Source organism: Staurois parvus, unplaced genomic scaffold (genome assembly GCF_062004578.1).
Source record: "Staurois parvus isolate SC_StPar_1 unplaced genomic scaffold, SC_StPar_1.0 ptg000576l, whole genome shotgun sequence".
In the NCBI taxonomy this organism is placed as follows: Eukaryota; Metazoa; Chordata; class Amphibia; order Anura; family Ranidae; genus Staurois; species Staurois parvus.
Genome location: NW_028318372.1, coordinates 3,406,910 through 3,422,246, shown reverse-complemented (window position 1 = coordinate 3,422,246; position 15,337 = coordinate 3,406,910). Strand labels below are relative to the sequence as shown.

At 43.0% G+C, this 15,337-nt stretch overlaps 1 protein-coding gene across 1 annotated transcript in view; it reads left to right on the top strand.

Annotated features, from left to right (window-relative positions):
- The window catches only part of ANKIB1 (ankyrin repeat and IBR domain containing 1), a 219,450-nt gene that overhangs the window by 127,931 nt on the left and 76,182 nt on the right, over positions 1-15,337 (top strand). Inside the window, exons 6-7 of the mRNA XM_089692132.1 lie at positions 7,653-7,861; positions 14,065-14,153. Of these exons, the coding sequence (XP_089548258.1) occupies positions 7,653-7,861; positions 14,065-14,153 (298 nt within the window). The remainder of the gene's footprint in view (positions 1-7,652; positions 7,862-14,064; positions 14,154-15,337) is intronic.

Sequence of the window (15,337 nt, the reverse complement as noted above, 5' to 3'; positions counted from 1 at the left end):
GACAGCCAATCAAATTCAGAGTTTTTGTGTGATGCAAGGAAAACCATTTCTGGTATGCTCCATTTCATATTTTGATATCATAAGCATGCATTTTTCTCGGGCAATTTATCTTGCTTGGTAATAAAGAGAGCTTGATATTTCTTACAGCCTAGTAGGTTCTTGCTATTTGTAAAATGCATAAAATTATGAACAGCTGTCATGAATTAATCTCCAAGCTGCACTCTGACGGGTTGGGGGCCTTAATCTTAAGAAATGAGATAATCTGAGTTTACTCAAAACACGCGTTTGTGATTGCCTCGGAGCGCCCATTTGCCGCTTTCTTGGAAATGAGCAGTATTATATTAATTGCCGTTATTAGGAGTTCTATTTAGGCTGTCATTGAAAAAATGTGTAATGATTATTAGTCAATGTTGATAAATGTTATTAATAAGGATTTGTAATGGCTGCTGGCAGCCTCTAGCCCATCTGTCTTTGGAGACTTCACATTGCAAGCAGATGGCGTTACGTGTCAAGCGCCGTGCCAAATGGAGTCAAGTCTTGTTCGCTCTTGATTATTTTATTGTCATATCTTGGCAGATGATGCTGTTTAATTTACATGGCGAGAGGCTAATTATTCGGAGAGGGGCAATGGACAGAAAAACTTTATATTGCAGGATGCGCATTGAGCCATAACATTTCTGGGAAAGTGCAGGTTTGAGAAGCAAAATGGAGTCACAGTGGTCACCTCCTTGCAAGGTGTCCCCCCGCCTGCCATACTTACCCTTCCTTTATTTCCCCTGCTGCTCTGTTCACCCGCCAGAGCAAAGAGGAACAAATCCGCATGTATGTCAAGTCAGCCTGGTTGGAGCTTTTCACTCTTTCCTCTTGGCTACAGTACTCTGGTCTGGCGATTTGCCACTCAGGTACACCACTGCCTTCTGGGACCAAGACTACCCTTGCTTCCCCATAACTGGGAGCCTTGAGATATTTCACTGAAAGCAGAACTAAACCCTCCTATCCTTTACAGCCAAGGAAGCTGCCATCTTAGTCTCTGTTTGATCTGCAGTTGCCATGATGCTCCACATATGGTCAGTCATGACACCATCATTTTATGGCTTGACAGCTCTGTTGAGTGTACAAACAACTGTGGCAGTTTTCAGTCTTGACATGGCTTGAATGTGACGGTTTTGAAAAATCATTAAATCAATGGGTATAGTTCCGCTTTAACATGGGGAAGTGAACTGAAGAGGAGTAGAAGTATGTGATGGTGTTAAAAAGAATGTGGTTTCCTAGCTTCTAACCCATTAATACACACAGTCAATGCACTTCCCTCTACTCCAGTGGTCTCCAAACTGTGGCCCATTGCTTGCCTTTATCTAGCCCTTGGAGCACTATTCCTCTCATTAATACAAGGCATTATTCCTCCTACTGACACCAACGAAGAAACACCATTCTTTCCTATGACACCAGTGATGGGGCCCTATTATTATTATACAGGATTTATATAGCGCCAACAGTTTGCACAGTGCTTTGCAAAATGAAGGTAGACATTACAGTTACAATACAATTTGGTACAAGAGGAAACAGAGGGCCCTGCTCATTAGAGCTTACAATCTAGGAGATTTCATCCATTGGCACCAACAATTGGGGCATTCTTTCTTCCACAGATAAAATTGTTGGAATACTATTCCTCCCATCAACACCAGCGATTGGGGCATTATTCATTCCGCTGACACCAACATGGGGCACTATTCCTCCCACCGACACCCATGATGGGGCACTATTCCTCCCACCGACATCCGTGATAGGGCACTATTCCTTCCACCGACACCCATGATGGGGCACTATTCCTCCCACCGACATCCGTGATGGGGCACTAGTCCTTCCACCGACACCCATGATGGGGCACTATTCCTCCCACCGACATCCGTGATGGGGCACTATTCCTCCCACCGACATCCGTGATGGGGCACTATTCCTCCCACCGACATCCGTGATGGGGCACTATTCCTTCCACCGACATCCGTGATGGGGCACTAGTCCTTCCACCGACACCCATGATGGGGCACTAGTCCTCCCACCAACACCCATGATGGGGCACTATTCTTCCCACCGACACCCATGATGGGGCACTAGTCCTCCCACCAACACCCATGATGGGGCAATAGTCCTCCCACCGACATCCATGATGGGGCACTAGTTCTCCCACCGACACCCATGATGGGGCACTAGTCCTCCCATTGACACTCATGATGGGGCACTATTTCTCCCACCGACACTCATGATGGGTCACTATTTCTCCCACTGACAGCACTGATGGGGTACTGGGACTCCCACGAATGCCAATGAGGAGGCCTTATTTCTCCTCCTAATGACCACAGGTGCTTTTTTTTATACTCCCACCAAGCCTAAGGAATCTTATACTCCCACTGGCCTTAGTTCGACCCCCCCCCAAAGTCTGAAGGACAGTAATATATATATATAGACAGTTACCTAAAATCAGCTTTCATTTGAGTTTACACACACTCCCTCTTTTTAGCATGTAAGCTGGTGTCCATTCTGTGCTGGTGGTAGGGTGGGGGTTGCCTTTGTAACAACACAAGACACCATTTACTTTCTTTTTTTTTCTCCCTCCAAACCTTGAGATGTCAGTGTGAGTGACATTACATTCATACCTATCTACTGTGACCGGCATCAACAATAGGTGAGCTCCGGTTCGTTGTGGAAAAATGCAGCATGTCTACATTTTTCCGCATTGTACAGCACAGCACACCACACCAGTGTTTGTGTAAATAGCAGTCACCACACAGTGTGATTGGGCCCTAAGGGCTCGTTCACAGTAGCAGTTGGGGGTGGTAAAACCCCATGGTTGAGCTGCAGTTTTAACTCCCTCCCCCACCACCACGTCAAACCCAAAGCAATCGAGGCACGATTCCCTTTTAAGAGAAGTGGCAGTCCCGGCTGCATATGTGCGCAGTCCCTAATGTTCTCCACAATGGACAGAGGCCATAGCGCTTTACCCTTATAGCATGTAGCCAGCTGTACAAGTCTAGCAATCTAGTAGATACTCTGTTCAGCAACATTAAATGGCAGTTACAGATTCTCTGCTTCTGTAATAAGCTGGCATACACTGGCTGGTAGATTATCAAATGAACATTTGTACAAACATTAGTTCGGAAATTCTCAGTACATTTGATGACTTGGAGAGAGTTGTTTCTTGACGTAATTTTTTTTTAAGTTACTTGCAATGTGCTTTTGCTAGAAAAATTGACTAGTCGGTGCCTTAGCACACCCCCTCATTCCTAAGCTGTTATAGCTTCATTACTGTGTGTGCTGGCCCAGCTCCTCCACACTTCCTTACATGGGAGAAGCGAAGGGGAATACCATGGTGTAACTTGAATGACAGTTGAATCTGATGGGGCTGCCGACATCACATTCAAGATGGCAGTGCCTAGAAGCAGTCTCAGGACTGTAAGATATCTACAGTTGTTTCCCAAGCTTTTGTAGTCGCAGCATTCAAATGTGTGCAAGTACCTCAAGGCACCCCAGTCTAAAAGGTAAAAAAAAAAAAGCCATAGTCCTTTTCAATGGGGAGTCTGAGCTTGGGACCATTCACCCAACCATCCGTATGAAATTACCTTCACATCAAAACCCCCCCACGCATCACATCAGAACCCTTCCCTTTCACATCAGAGGTCCCCCCCACCATCACATCAGAGTCCTACTTTCTTGTAAGAGACCCCATCACATTGTTTGTCTTGCTACACATCAAAGTCCCCCCTATACACCAGATATTTCCCAATCGCATCAGTGTCCCTCCTATACCTCAGAGGTCCACAGAATCTGAATCACCTGATCACATCAGAGTCTTCCCTATACATCAGAGACCCACATCATGTGAGAATCTAAAGTGAATTGTTGCAGTGCTACCCCAATACTACACTACTCCTTTACTGGCTTATCCCAAAAACAGATAATTAAACCAATATATGATGTACAATAAATATGTAAAATAGAATAGAATGCACATAAAACAGTTTAAAACATACAAAAATGCTCATAAAAACTTATAAGTGACTTAAAAAATGCTACCGATGCAATACAGTGATTACAACAAATCAATCTCTTTCAGTTCATAAAGTGAGCTGATCTACCATCGTAAAAAAAATGAATAAAATAATGTGTAGAAATAGAAACGCCAGTGAAAAGAAAAAGTCCTAATGGGACTTCAATATATAAGAACTATAATAAACATAAAAGGTAAATCCCTGAATGGGGGATCAATAATCACACTGGTAGGAATGGTGACCACAAAGGCTATAAATTAGCCAAATTGAGTTAAAAAAATAGTGAATCCCTAAAGGTGGGTTTAAATATATCACACAATAGTGACTAGTGCAGTGAAAATAATAATCAACATAAAAAGTGAATCCCTAAATGTGGGATCAATAAATGCATTTAGAATGAATAGTGACCACAAGAGCTTTAAATTAGCCAAAATTGGTGAAAAAATTGTGAATCCCTAAATGTGGGATTAAATATATCACACTAATAGTGACAAATTAAGTGATTTATGCAACCAAAAGATTTTGTTATAAATAAAATAAAATATAAATATGTGATATCACACCAAAAGGTGATATTCCGAAAACAATGTTGAAATGTCACATAAGAATTGTCCAAAAAATTATAGTTCAATGGTGCGTATAAACCAAATTATAGAGCGACTCTGAAGGTGCAGGTGATATAATTAAATTCACATGACAACCAGAAGGAAATAATCCATAAACGGCTGAATTGCCTCCTCACCTCCTTGAAGCAACCCAAAGGTCAAAAATGCCTGTTAAAAAGCAAGAATAACCATCCACGACCTGGTCCACCCTTCTCGGATAGTATCGGTCCGCAGTGGTGGTATCCCCTTCACAGATTAGTAAATGAAGCAGCAGGATCCCCTTATTCCAAGCATAAAACAAGCTGAAACAAAAACCTCATGCTATGGGTGTACTTGCATGGGCTTTTTGGGTGTAGCAAGATGGCGTCCACGCCGGAAATACGTCACCACGTTCCTACGCCTTACGTTCCATTAATACGTGACTTCCTCAGGGTCACGTGTTAACGTGTTTTATTTGCACATCATGTGAGAGTCGTTCCCCTCCCATCACCACATAGTCCTCGCATCCATCTTGGATCCAGAGCAAGCTGGGTCTCATGTTTATGGAACTCAAAAGGCACCCAAGTTGAAAAACACTGGACTACCCAAGAGACTTTTATAGGTCAAAATTGTACCTAAAATATCATCAATGAATAATAATCATCATCAGGAGGTTTCTTTTTTTTTTTCGTTGAAAGTTATGGTTTGGTGGTGACAAGGTCTCTTTAACTCAACCGGTTACGTTGCCCTGCTTGTGCAAAGCACAGGGCCGCTTAAATGGAAATGAGTTTGAACAATCAATAAGGAAAATATATGCGAGCTTACACACAAAAAGAATATAGCAGCTGTGCACCAGGTAACCATAAAACCTCTAAAGAACAATATAAATCAGAAGTGCAGCGCTAGAAGAAAACACAATATGAATATATATCGTTAGGTAAACAGTTCATATAGTGACTTGAAGTGACTTCAGGTGCTTTCATGTAACTGTATCCTCCTATTGGTAAGGTGCTGTGATATAAAGTGCGGAAAGAATGCGCACTCACCAGAACGCACAATTAAACGAGCGTTTATGTATATTTCTTTCTCCTGATGTCATCTGCCAGTCTGGGTAGTGTCTGGAATCCAGTATATTCCCTTCAATGATCCTGGATGCTTTTAATAGGACATCAGGGTGGTCCAGAGTTCCCCTCAGATGATAACCTAGGGACTGCTCTATAGGGGTTGTGAAGGCTCCCTCTCCGGTGGTTAGATATATAAATTGGCGTCACACGGCTCGGTGTTATTGGCAAGTCCCCCCAGACAACGTGCGTGCACACAAAACGCGTAGGAGGAGCCAGCAACGCCGTGACGTCACGCCGCCGGAGCATCGTGGAGCTCCGGCGGCCATCTTATGCACTGGACGGTTAGTCCATGTTGTTGTTGTTTTTATCCATTCATTTGCTAAAGAATCTTCGTATACCTCAATAAATCCATATACCTTACTACACTATGGAGATGTCTCTGCTTTGACTCCCCTGGGAGTATTAATCCACAGCTACCCATCTAACCACCGGAGAGGGAGCCTTCACAACCCCTATAGAGCAGTCCCTAGGTTATCATCTGAGGGGAACTCTGGACCACCCTGATGTCCTATTAAAAGCATCCAGGATCATTGAAGGGAATATACTGGATTCCAGACACTACCCAGACTGGCAGATGACATCAGGAGAAAGAAATATACATAAACGCTCATTTAATTGTGCGTTCTGGTGAGTGCGCATTCTTTCCGCACTTTATATCACAGCACCTTACCAATAGGAGGATACAGTTACATGAAAGCACCTGAAGTCACTTCAAGTCACTATGTGAACGGTTTACCTAACGATATATATTCATATTGTGTTTTCTTCTAGCGCTGCACTTCTGATTTATATTGGAAATGAGTTTGCAATGTGTGTTGGTATTTTAAAGTCCACCTCTGGGGGGGGGGGAAAGGCTCCCTTGCAGGGGTACTTCAAGGGTTAAATACTCAGTTAGGTCTACGGGGCATCAAAATGCAGTTTTACCTTTTTGATCCTCTGCTCCCCCAGCAGCCTGTGCTCTCCTCTGCTCCCTTATGCGCCAACAAAGAACTGTCCCTCTGTGTCCTCATGTCCAGTGCAAGGCTATGGCATCTGCATTGGTCTTGATGATGTCAAAGGCATCCAACTGCCAGAGCATAGGGAAAAAAGAGGCTGCTGGGAGTGGTGTTGCAGCTTGGAGGCAGCCTGTGGGAGTGGAGGATCGGGCAAGTCAAACTTTTTGGAGCCCCCTAGACCTAAGCAAGCATTTTACACTTGCTGTGCAGGGGCAGCTCCACTGCAAGGAATTTATATGTTTTTTCCCTGCAGTTCAGCTGTAAAAGCCAAGTTTCTGTGTACAGCTTGTCAAGACCTATATTTACACAGGAGGTGTCACATTTGCAGGCTCTGCTGCCTGTACAAACGGTGGCTGTGCTTCACCACTCCTCTCTCTCAGTACATGTCTTTGGGCCAGGTATGGCTTATCTGTGCAGTTCTCAGGTCATGATGTCATATTTAACGTGTAATCCTTGAAATAAAGAGGACCACTAGAGGGATCATTTTCTCTATAGGAATATAATACAGTAATGAAAATAAATATGAAACCGCAGGCAAGTGAAAATGTAAGTTTTTTTTTTTTTTTTTTTGTATGAGGAATTATTTTTTAGAAATATATTACAACAATAATGAACAATATGTACTCCAAATATACCAAAGTTTCAAGTCCTAGATTGTAAGCTCGAAAGAGCAGGGCCCTTGACCCCCTCGTGTTTTGTTTTGTTACTGTATTGTCTCATGTTCTGTCCCCCACTATAATGTACAGCGCTGAGCAAACTTTTTGGCGCTATATAAACACTGTATAATAATAATAATAAATAATAATAATTGCTGGTTCATCTTTGTTCTTTATGTCCAGCGATGACCCATTTGTTACATGGATTTTAGGATGCAATTTTATCACTGTTTTTGTTTCGTTGTAGATTGGGATCGGGAGAAGTTACTTGAAGACTGGATGACCAGTCCAGAGAGCTGTTGCCAACGATCTGGTGTCCAAATGCCAACACCGCCACCCAGCGGGTACAATGCCTGGGACACGCTGCCTTCTCCCCGCACCCCACGCACCACACGCTCCTCCGTCACTTCACCAGATGAAATTAGCCTGTCTCCCGGAGACATTGACACTACGCTGGTATGTTTATTGCGCTGGTTATTTTGAACCCCTTGCTTTTTTGTGTTGTATTTTGGGAATTTATGAGTGATCTGTGTGAACAGAGAGGCTGAATATCATTACAGAGAAGCTTCATGTACAACTGGAATCTGCCTCTCTACGTTCCAACATATCCTGAGCACAGTGGAGATTTCAGAGTCGTTCAAAAGAACCTGGTAGAGTCTCAGGACCATTGTCAATGGGCTTTCATGAACAAATGCAGACATTAGTTTGAGATGCTTGTAAGAGCATTCTGAATGCTTTGCAGGTGCATTTGGTATGTAGTTGACTTGCTTCATGCTGCTCTTACATTCCCATAGGCTTGGACACTCACTAAAATCCACTTTCTTCCCCATTCTGATGCTCAGTTTGAACGTCAGCAAGTTGTCTTCACTACATCAAGATGCCTAAATGCATTGAGTTGCTGCCATGTGATTGGCTGATTAGCAATTGAACAGGAGTACCTGATAAAGTGAGTATGTAGAGAGAAGTGAACGAAAGCCCATTGAAAATGTCCTTTAGACCTGTTTTCATACTGGCAGTTGTGTCACTGGTGGCAAGTCACGAGCTGAGGAACACATGTGACGTTGGAAGGGGGTGGCTTTGTTTGAGCTTTGCTTTTTCTGCCTCCCAAGCACTATCCCCTTTAGCTTCAGAGCCAGGGATGTAAACGTGCTGCGGTCACAATGCAGCAGGCATTATACCACCTGTCATTTTCAGGGGTCCTAGCTCCTACCAAACCCAACCCTTCACATGAATGGGCCTGCTCTGCAAGCACTCTGCTACCACATGCAATGAATGCAGTTTTGGCATGCTGATGTGGGGTTCAAGGGGTTAAAGCAGACAGTGAGCGGGTGATACAACACCTCTCACTGCCTATCAAATGCTCTCTGAAGAGCAGTTCAAAAGCAGATCATTCTTCAAGGAGCAAAGCACATGTGAACGAGCCCCAAGACTCAAAGGGATAATAAAAGTTCAGCTTTTTTGAAAAACAAAACAAAAAAAACATGTTATATTTAAAGGATAAGTTCACCTTTTGTAACCTGTTGCATGTTACACCCATATTCAGGGTGTGACATGTTGCAAATGCACTGGCCCCTGCTCCGCCCTGCAGCGTCATTCATTCGCAGAGTTCTGTGGATGGTAAAACTACAAGTCTCGACAGCTTTTGTGGCTGTTGGCTTGTAGTTCTCAATGAACTAGCAGAGCTCTGTTGATTGCTCTAGGTAGTTCATTGAGCTTCCTACATTGGAGGTGAGGGCAGACAGATACTCACAGTCTGCAGAACTGTGGCATTACGCCTGCGATATGCTGATTGTGGGTGCAATGCTTTACAGGTACCTGACAAAAAAAATTATAAATGCAGAATTTTTTTTACCTTCAAAAAATGTGCACTTATTTTTTTTGTAAACGTGAACTTATCCTTTAAAGTGTTACTAAACCCACAACAGTAAAATCAGTCTGTATATGCAGTAAAGAATGCTTGTTATACTCACTGTGGAACCTAAGGTGTTAATCCTCTGCATGGCAATCCTCAGGCTGTATGATCCTGACTTCTCTGATCCTCCCCTTCTTCCAGTGTCCCCCTCTTATCTCCTGATAAGACATATCATGTGGAGTCACTCTGCACGTGCTCAGTTTGGTGTGTATTGCTAGAGAGGTTTTCTTTTTTTCTTGGAAGGGTGCATGCGATCAGCACTGTCCAGATAAAGGTCAGGGGTTCTGCATCCTTCTAGAGCAGCATGAAAACTCCTCCTACAAGCTTTAACATGTGCTCTGCTGGACACTGATAAAGTCACAAGACTGCTATATACTTCTGATGAGAAAAAGTATTGAGCAGTTTATGTTTACTAAAATAATTGCACTTCCATGTTGTGTGTACTGTGGGAGACCAGATATAGTGAATGCAGGGTCCGGGGTTTAGTAACACTTTAACTGCTCTGTACAATGGTTTTGCACAGAGCAACCCCAATCTTCCTCTTCTTGGGTCCCCCGCTGAGTGCCCCCAGTGCCCTGGGGGCGCTCATGCATGCTCGCTCCCAAGCTCTGCTCTGTGTGTCTGTAAGACGCAGAGAGCTTGATGCGACTCAGCCCCGCCCCTGCTTCCCTCTCACTGGCTGTTATTGACAGCAGTAGGAGCCTCCCACCACTGTATCTCAGTCAATGAGGAGGGCGAGACATGGAAGAGCCGCTGCTCTTGTGCATTCATTGCTGGATTGGGATCAGGCGTGGGTAAGTATTCGGGGGAGCTGAGAGAGGAACTGCGCACAGAACGTTTTTTTACCTTCATACATAATGTATGAAGGTAAAAACCTTCAGCCTTTGCAACCACGTCACCACACCATCTCCTGCGGTATTGCTTTGTCACGGTCTTAAATGTTGCAGAATCTGAATTGCTAGTGAAGGCGCTATTCCCAGGTTGGGGATTTTGCCAATGATCAGCCAGTGTGACATCGCATAAAGAAGCTTTCCTCTTGCTACTCACACTGTTATAGCTCCGCTTTTATTGAGGTGACCTCTGTAGCTTTTCCACGGGTTTTTTACTGTAGATTTCATAACACTTTTAAAGGACTTGACTTACTGAAATCAGCGTGAGCCACCGCAAAGGAAATCAAGCAGCTGTTTGAGCAGTGGTGACCTTGGAGCTGTCTAGACAGCTGCTCTTTGGGGGTTCAGAGCTGGAAGATCGATAAGCGGGGGATCACATGGGTTTATTTTCACACAACCAAAGAACTTCGGGAAGCCTTGGGAGAAGCTGAGTGATTGACGTATCGTGTGCTATGACTCTGCTAATTTAGCAAAGACAGGAATGACGTGCAGTTTCTTTTTGTTGTAGATGGTAATTTTTTTTTTTTTCAGTTTTTGGGTTAACAGTAAATTTTTTAAAAGGTGGTATATGCATTTTCATATATACATGCCAGCTGGCACATTGCGCACTTGCAGGTGTCCTAACACAAAACAATGCACATATCTACGCACACCCCATTCCTTCCACACATTCACACATCCATACACACCCCATTCGTTTAAACATTCACACATACACACCCCATTCGTTCCAAACATTCACACATCCATACACACCCCATTCGTTCCAAACATTCACACATCCATACACACCCCATTCGTTTCACACATCCATACACACCCCATTCGTTCCACACATTCACACATCCATACACACCCCATTCGTTTCACACATCCATACACACCCCATTCGTTCCACACATTCACACATCCATACACACCCCATTCGTTCTGCACCTTTTATATGTGAGAGAGAAAAACATGTTGTTTAGTCATGCCGCTTAATGAATTCACCCATTCCTAGAGTAGGAGAGGATAAAGTAATGTCAATTTATATATCAAATGAGACTTTGCTTTTTTTTTTTTGCTTTTTTTTTTTTTTTTTTTTAACTTTGCAAAGAGCAGAGAAGGGTTAGAACCTCTGTCAAGTTTTTATTCCTGGCTTTGCCCCAGATGGGGAGATTTCTCCTTATTTCCTGTTATGCCTGACATCTCTTGAAGAGAAGTCAGGACATAATCTTCCAAATGAGGGGACACAGACAGCAGCACAAAGTTTGTAAAAAGAAACAAGGGCAGCACATTGCTGGTGAAGAGTCCAAAATATATGTTTTTATATCCTCAAAAAATATAGGTCACTGCGATTCAGGGGCTGCTTTTTTTCATCAGAGCTAAAAAGATGTGACAACAATGAAAAAAATATTCCGTCCATGATAATGTAACTAAACATTGAGAAATATCATCAAACTATATGTTGGGTAGAAAACTTATTTAACCACTTGCTGACCACAGATAGCCGAATGACGGCTTCACTGCGGTTGGCCAGTTCTGGGAGGGTGTCATATGACTTCCTCCCAGAACCCGCTCTCCTGCGCGCCCCCGGCAATCTCCATGATCACTGTGTCCTACGGACACAGCTGATCAAGTGGTATGGTAAAAGGCCAATTAGTGCCCACCAGTTCCGCCCACCTGTGCCCAGCAGTGACACCCACCTGTGCCCAGCAGTGACACCCACCTGTGCCCAGCAGTGCCGCCAGTCAGTGCCCAGCAGTGCCGCCAGTCAGTCGTCAGTGCCACCTAGCAGTACCCATCTGTGCCGTCTATCCGTGCCACCTCATCAGTGCTGCCTATCAGTGCCCATCAGTGCTGCCTAATCAACGCACATCAGTGAAGGAGAAAAATTACCTGTTTGCAAAATTTTATAATAGAAACAAAGAAAAACTTTTCTTTTTTTTACAAATTTGTTTGCTCTTTTATTTTTTGGTTATAGTGCAAAAAATAAAACACCCAGCGGCGAGTAAATACCACTAAAAGAAAGCTCTAATTGTGTGAAAAAAATTATAAAAATGTAATATGGGTGCAGCGTTGCATGACCGCGCAATTGTCACTCAAAGTGCGACAGCGCTGAAAGCTGAAAATTGGCCTGGGCAGGAAGGGGGTATAAGTGCCCGGTAGGCAGGCGGTTAAACAACCGTTTTGATAGTTATGAATAATAGTAAAAACAAATATTGATGGTAATAAATATAATTACACGTTGAGAACTATATTATAACTAGACAAGCGGGTAAGAATACGTCAAAGCAGAAAGGACATAGAAGGGATTATTTACTAAAACTGCACGGTGCAAAATCTGGTGCAGCTCTGCATAGAAATCAATCCGCTTCCAGGTTTTATTGTTAAAGCTGAAATGAACAACTTAAGTTGGAAGCTGATATGCTGCCATGCACAGCTGCACCAGATTCTGATTGCTCCAGTTTTAGTAAATCACCCCCAGAGTGTCACTTTTTCATTAAAAATCCTGCCTGTTTGCAAACTTTAAGGCCTCATTCACACAGATGTACTATAGCATACACTCTTGCAAGAGTAGTGTTTGCACACACAGTAATGCACAAGTGTTCCTTGCATCCCTTTGTGGGTAATCCCATTCCCATCCCATTGCAGCAGTTGCACAGAAACAGCCACTTCTCCCAATTTGACAGCCGTGTGGGTGCGGGCACACAGCCCTGAATGTATCCTGTCTAAAGTTGTCTTTTATTTTGAATAAAGAAGTGAATGATAAATCCAATCAAGTTTTTTTTTTTTTTTTTTTTTTTTCTTCTGTGTCTCATTAGGGAGACTTCCCTACACTTCCTGCCCTGTAGACACAACAGGAATTGGGAGGAATTATCTCTCAAAAGGGAGGATAATTCCCTCTTTTACAGTTGTGATAGGAACAAGAATCTCTGTTGGCAAATTTCCACTGTATTACTGTTCTGGTGAAAACCCCAAATGTTGGGTTTTCCCATCATAACAGAGGTCACCAGTTCTAAGTGAGAATGTAAATCTCTTCAAGGAGGACACAGACAGCAGTAAAACCTGAAAGGGATTATAACTCCCTCATCTGCTCAAAACATTCCCCTCCATTATGGCTAGAGTATTGAAGAGCTAGTACCCCTGTCACATTTTACTGCTTTCTGTGACCCCCAGTAGAGAGAGTTTCCCCCTTTTCATATTCCACTGGCAATGCTGTCACTAGGACAGCACATTAGGTAAAATTTGCAAGAAGAACACAGGCCGCAATTAGAGCACTCTCTTTTATCTAGCAACCAGTGGTAGTCTAGAACATCCATTAAAAAATGCATTGCTGTCTCTACCCACGTTTAAAGAGTTTTTCCTCACTTACTGTCCTAGTGAAAAGGACCATGACTGCAAATGATGGGAAATCTCTTTATTGTGACAACAAAAATCAATATTACCTGACAGATATTATAACCCTTCCCCATTCTATTTACCGTACATTTTAACAAAATCCTCAAAGTGATTCTGTGACCAGACTATGGACATATTTATTTATTTATATTATTTACATATTCTTAACAAGCAGTAAATAAGCTTTAAACCCAACCCTTACTAATCTATTTAGCTGTGAGTAATGTGGAGCAATTTATCCTCATGTTTTATAACAGAGGTTCACTATAAAAAACCCTCCATTCACCCCCCCAATGCCTACCCCCTGAAACACTGAATCCCTCAAGCTTTACACTAACCTAATCACTGAGCTTGATCTTTCATTAACCCCGTTCTGCTGCATAATCACCTTGTTTTAGTGTTGGATATACGCAGACAAATAGTATGTGTGTGTTCGGTATAGTAATAAAGCACGTCTTGTCTTTTCTTCACAGTGTGGTATCTGCATGTGCAGTATTTCTGTATTTGAAGACCCTGTGGAAATCCCCTGTGGACATGACTTTTGCAGAACATGCTGGGAGTCGTAAGTATTAACACTCTATACGTGGTGCTGAGCACTTTGACAGTCTTGTAGAAAGTGACTGTGTGACTGTGCTGGCCTTAACAACTTTTTTTTTTTTTTTTTTTTTTTAAACATTTTATGGATTTATTAAGAAAGCTAAACAACCAGAAAAAAAGGAAACTCCATGGATCTATGTATATAGCAAGGTTTGCACCAAAGTTCTTCTGATGTATACAAAACTAGTAGGTGAAAGCCTTCGAATTTTGAGGTGTCCATGATGCTGGAAAGGTCACCTAAGAGTTAATTCAGGCACCACTCCGTGTCTGCTGACCTTGTATCACGTAAAGGATATAGAGGCACCACCTGATACCTGCTTGCTTTGTATCAGCTAAAGTTATATTTAGGAACCACTTGATGCCTGTCTGCTACCATCTAAACAAATATGCAGGCACCACTCAATGCCTGTATGGTATCAGGTAAAGGTATGTTCAGGTATCTCTTGATGCTTGCTTGCTTTTTGTCAACTAAGGATATATGCAGGAACCAGTTGATGCCTATCTGATACCATCCAAACAAAAGTGCAGGCACTACACAAGGCCTGCCGTGTATCACCTAAAGGTAAATGTAGATACCACTCATTGCCTGCCTTGTGTCCCCTAAAGGTAAATATAGGTACCGCTCATTGCCTGCCTTGTATCACCTAAAGGTAAATGTAGATACCACTCATTGCCTGCCTTGTATCCCCTAAAGGTAAATGTAGATACCACTCATTGCCTGCCTTGTATCACCTAAAGGTAAATGTAGATACCACTCATTGCCTGCCTTGTGTCCCCTAAAGGTAAATGTAGATACCACTCATTGCCTGCCTTGTATCACCTAAAGGTAAATGCTGGCACCGCTTGATGCCTACCTTGTATCACCTAAAGGTAAATATAGGTACCGCTCATTGCCTGCCTTGTGTCCCCTAAAGGTAAATATAGGTACCGCTCATTGCCTGCCTTGTATCACCTAAAGGTAAATGTAGATACCACTCATTGCCTGCCTTGTATCACCTAAAGGTAAATGTAGATACCACTCATTGCCTGCCTTGTATCACCTAAAGGTAAATGTAGATACCGCTCATTGCCTGCCTTGTATCACCTAAAGGTAAATGTAGATACCACTCATTGCCTGCCTTGTATCACCTAAAGGTAAATGCTGGCACC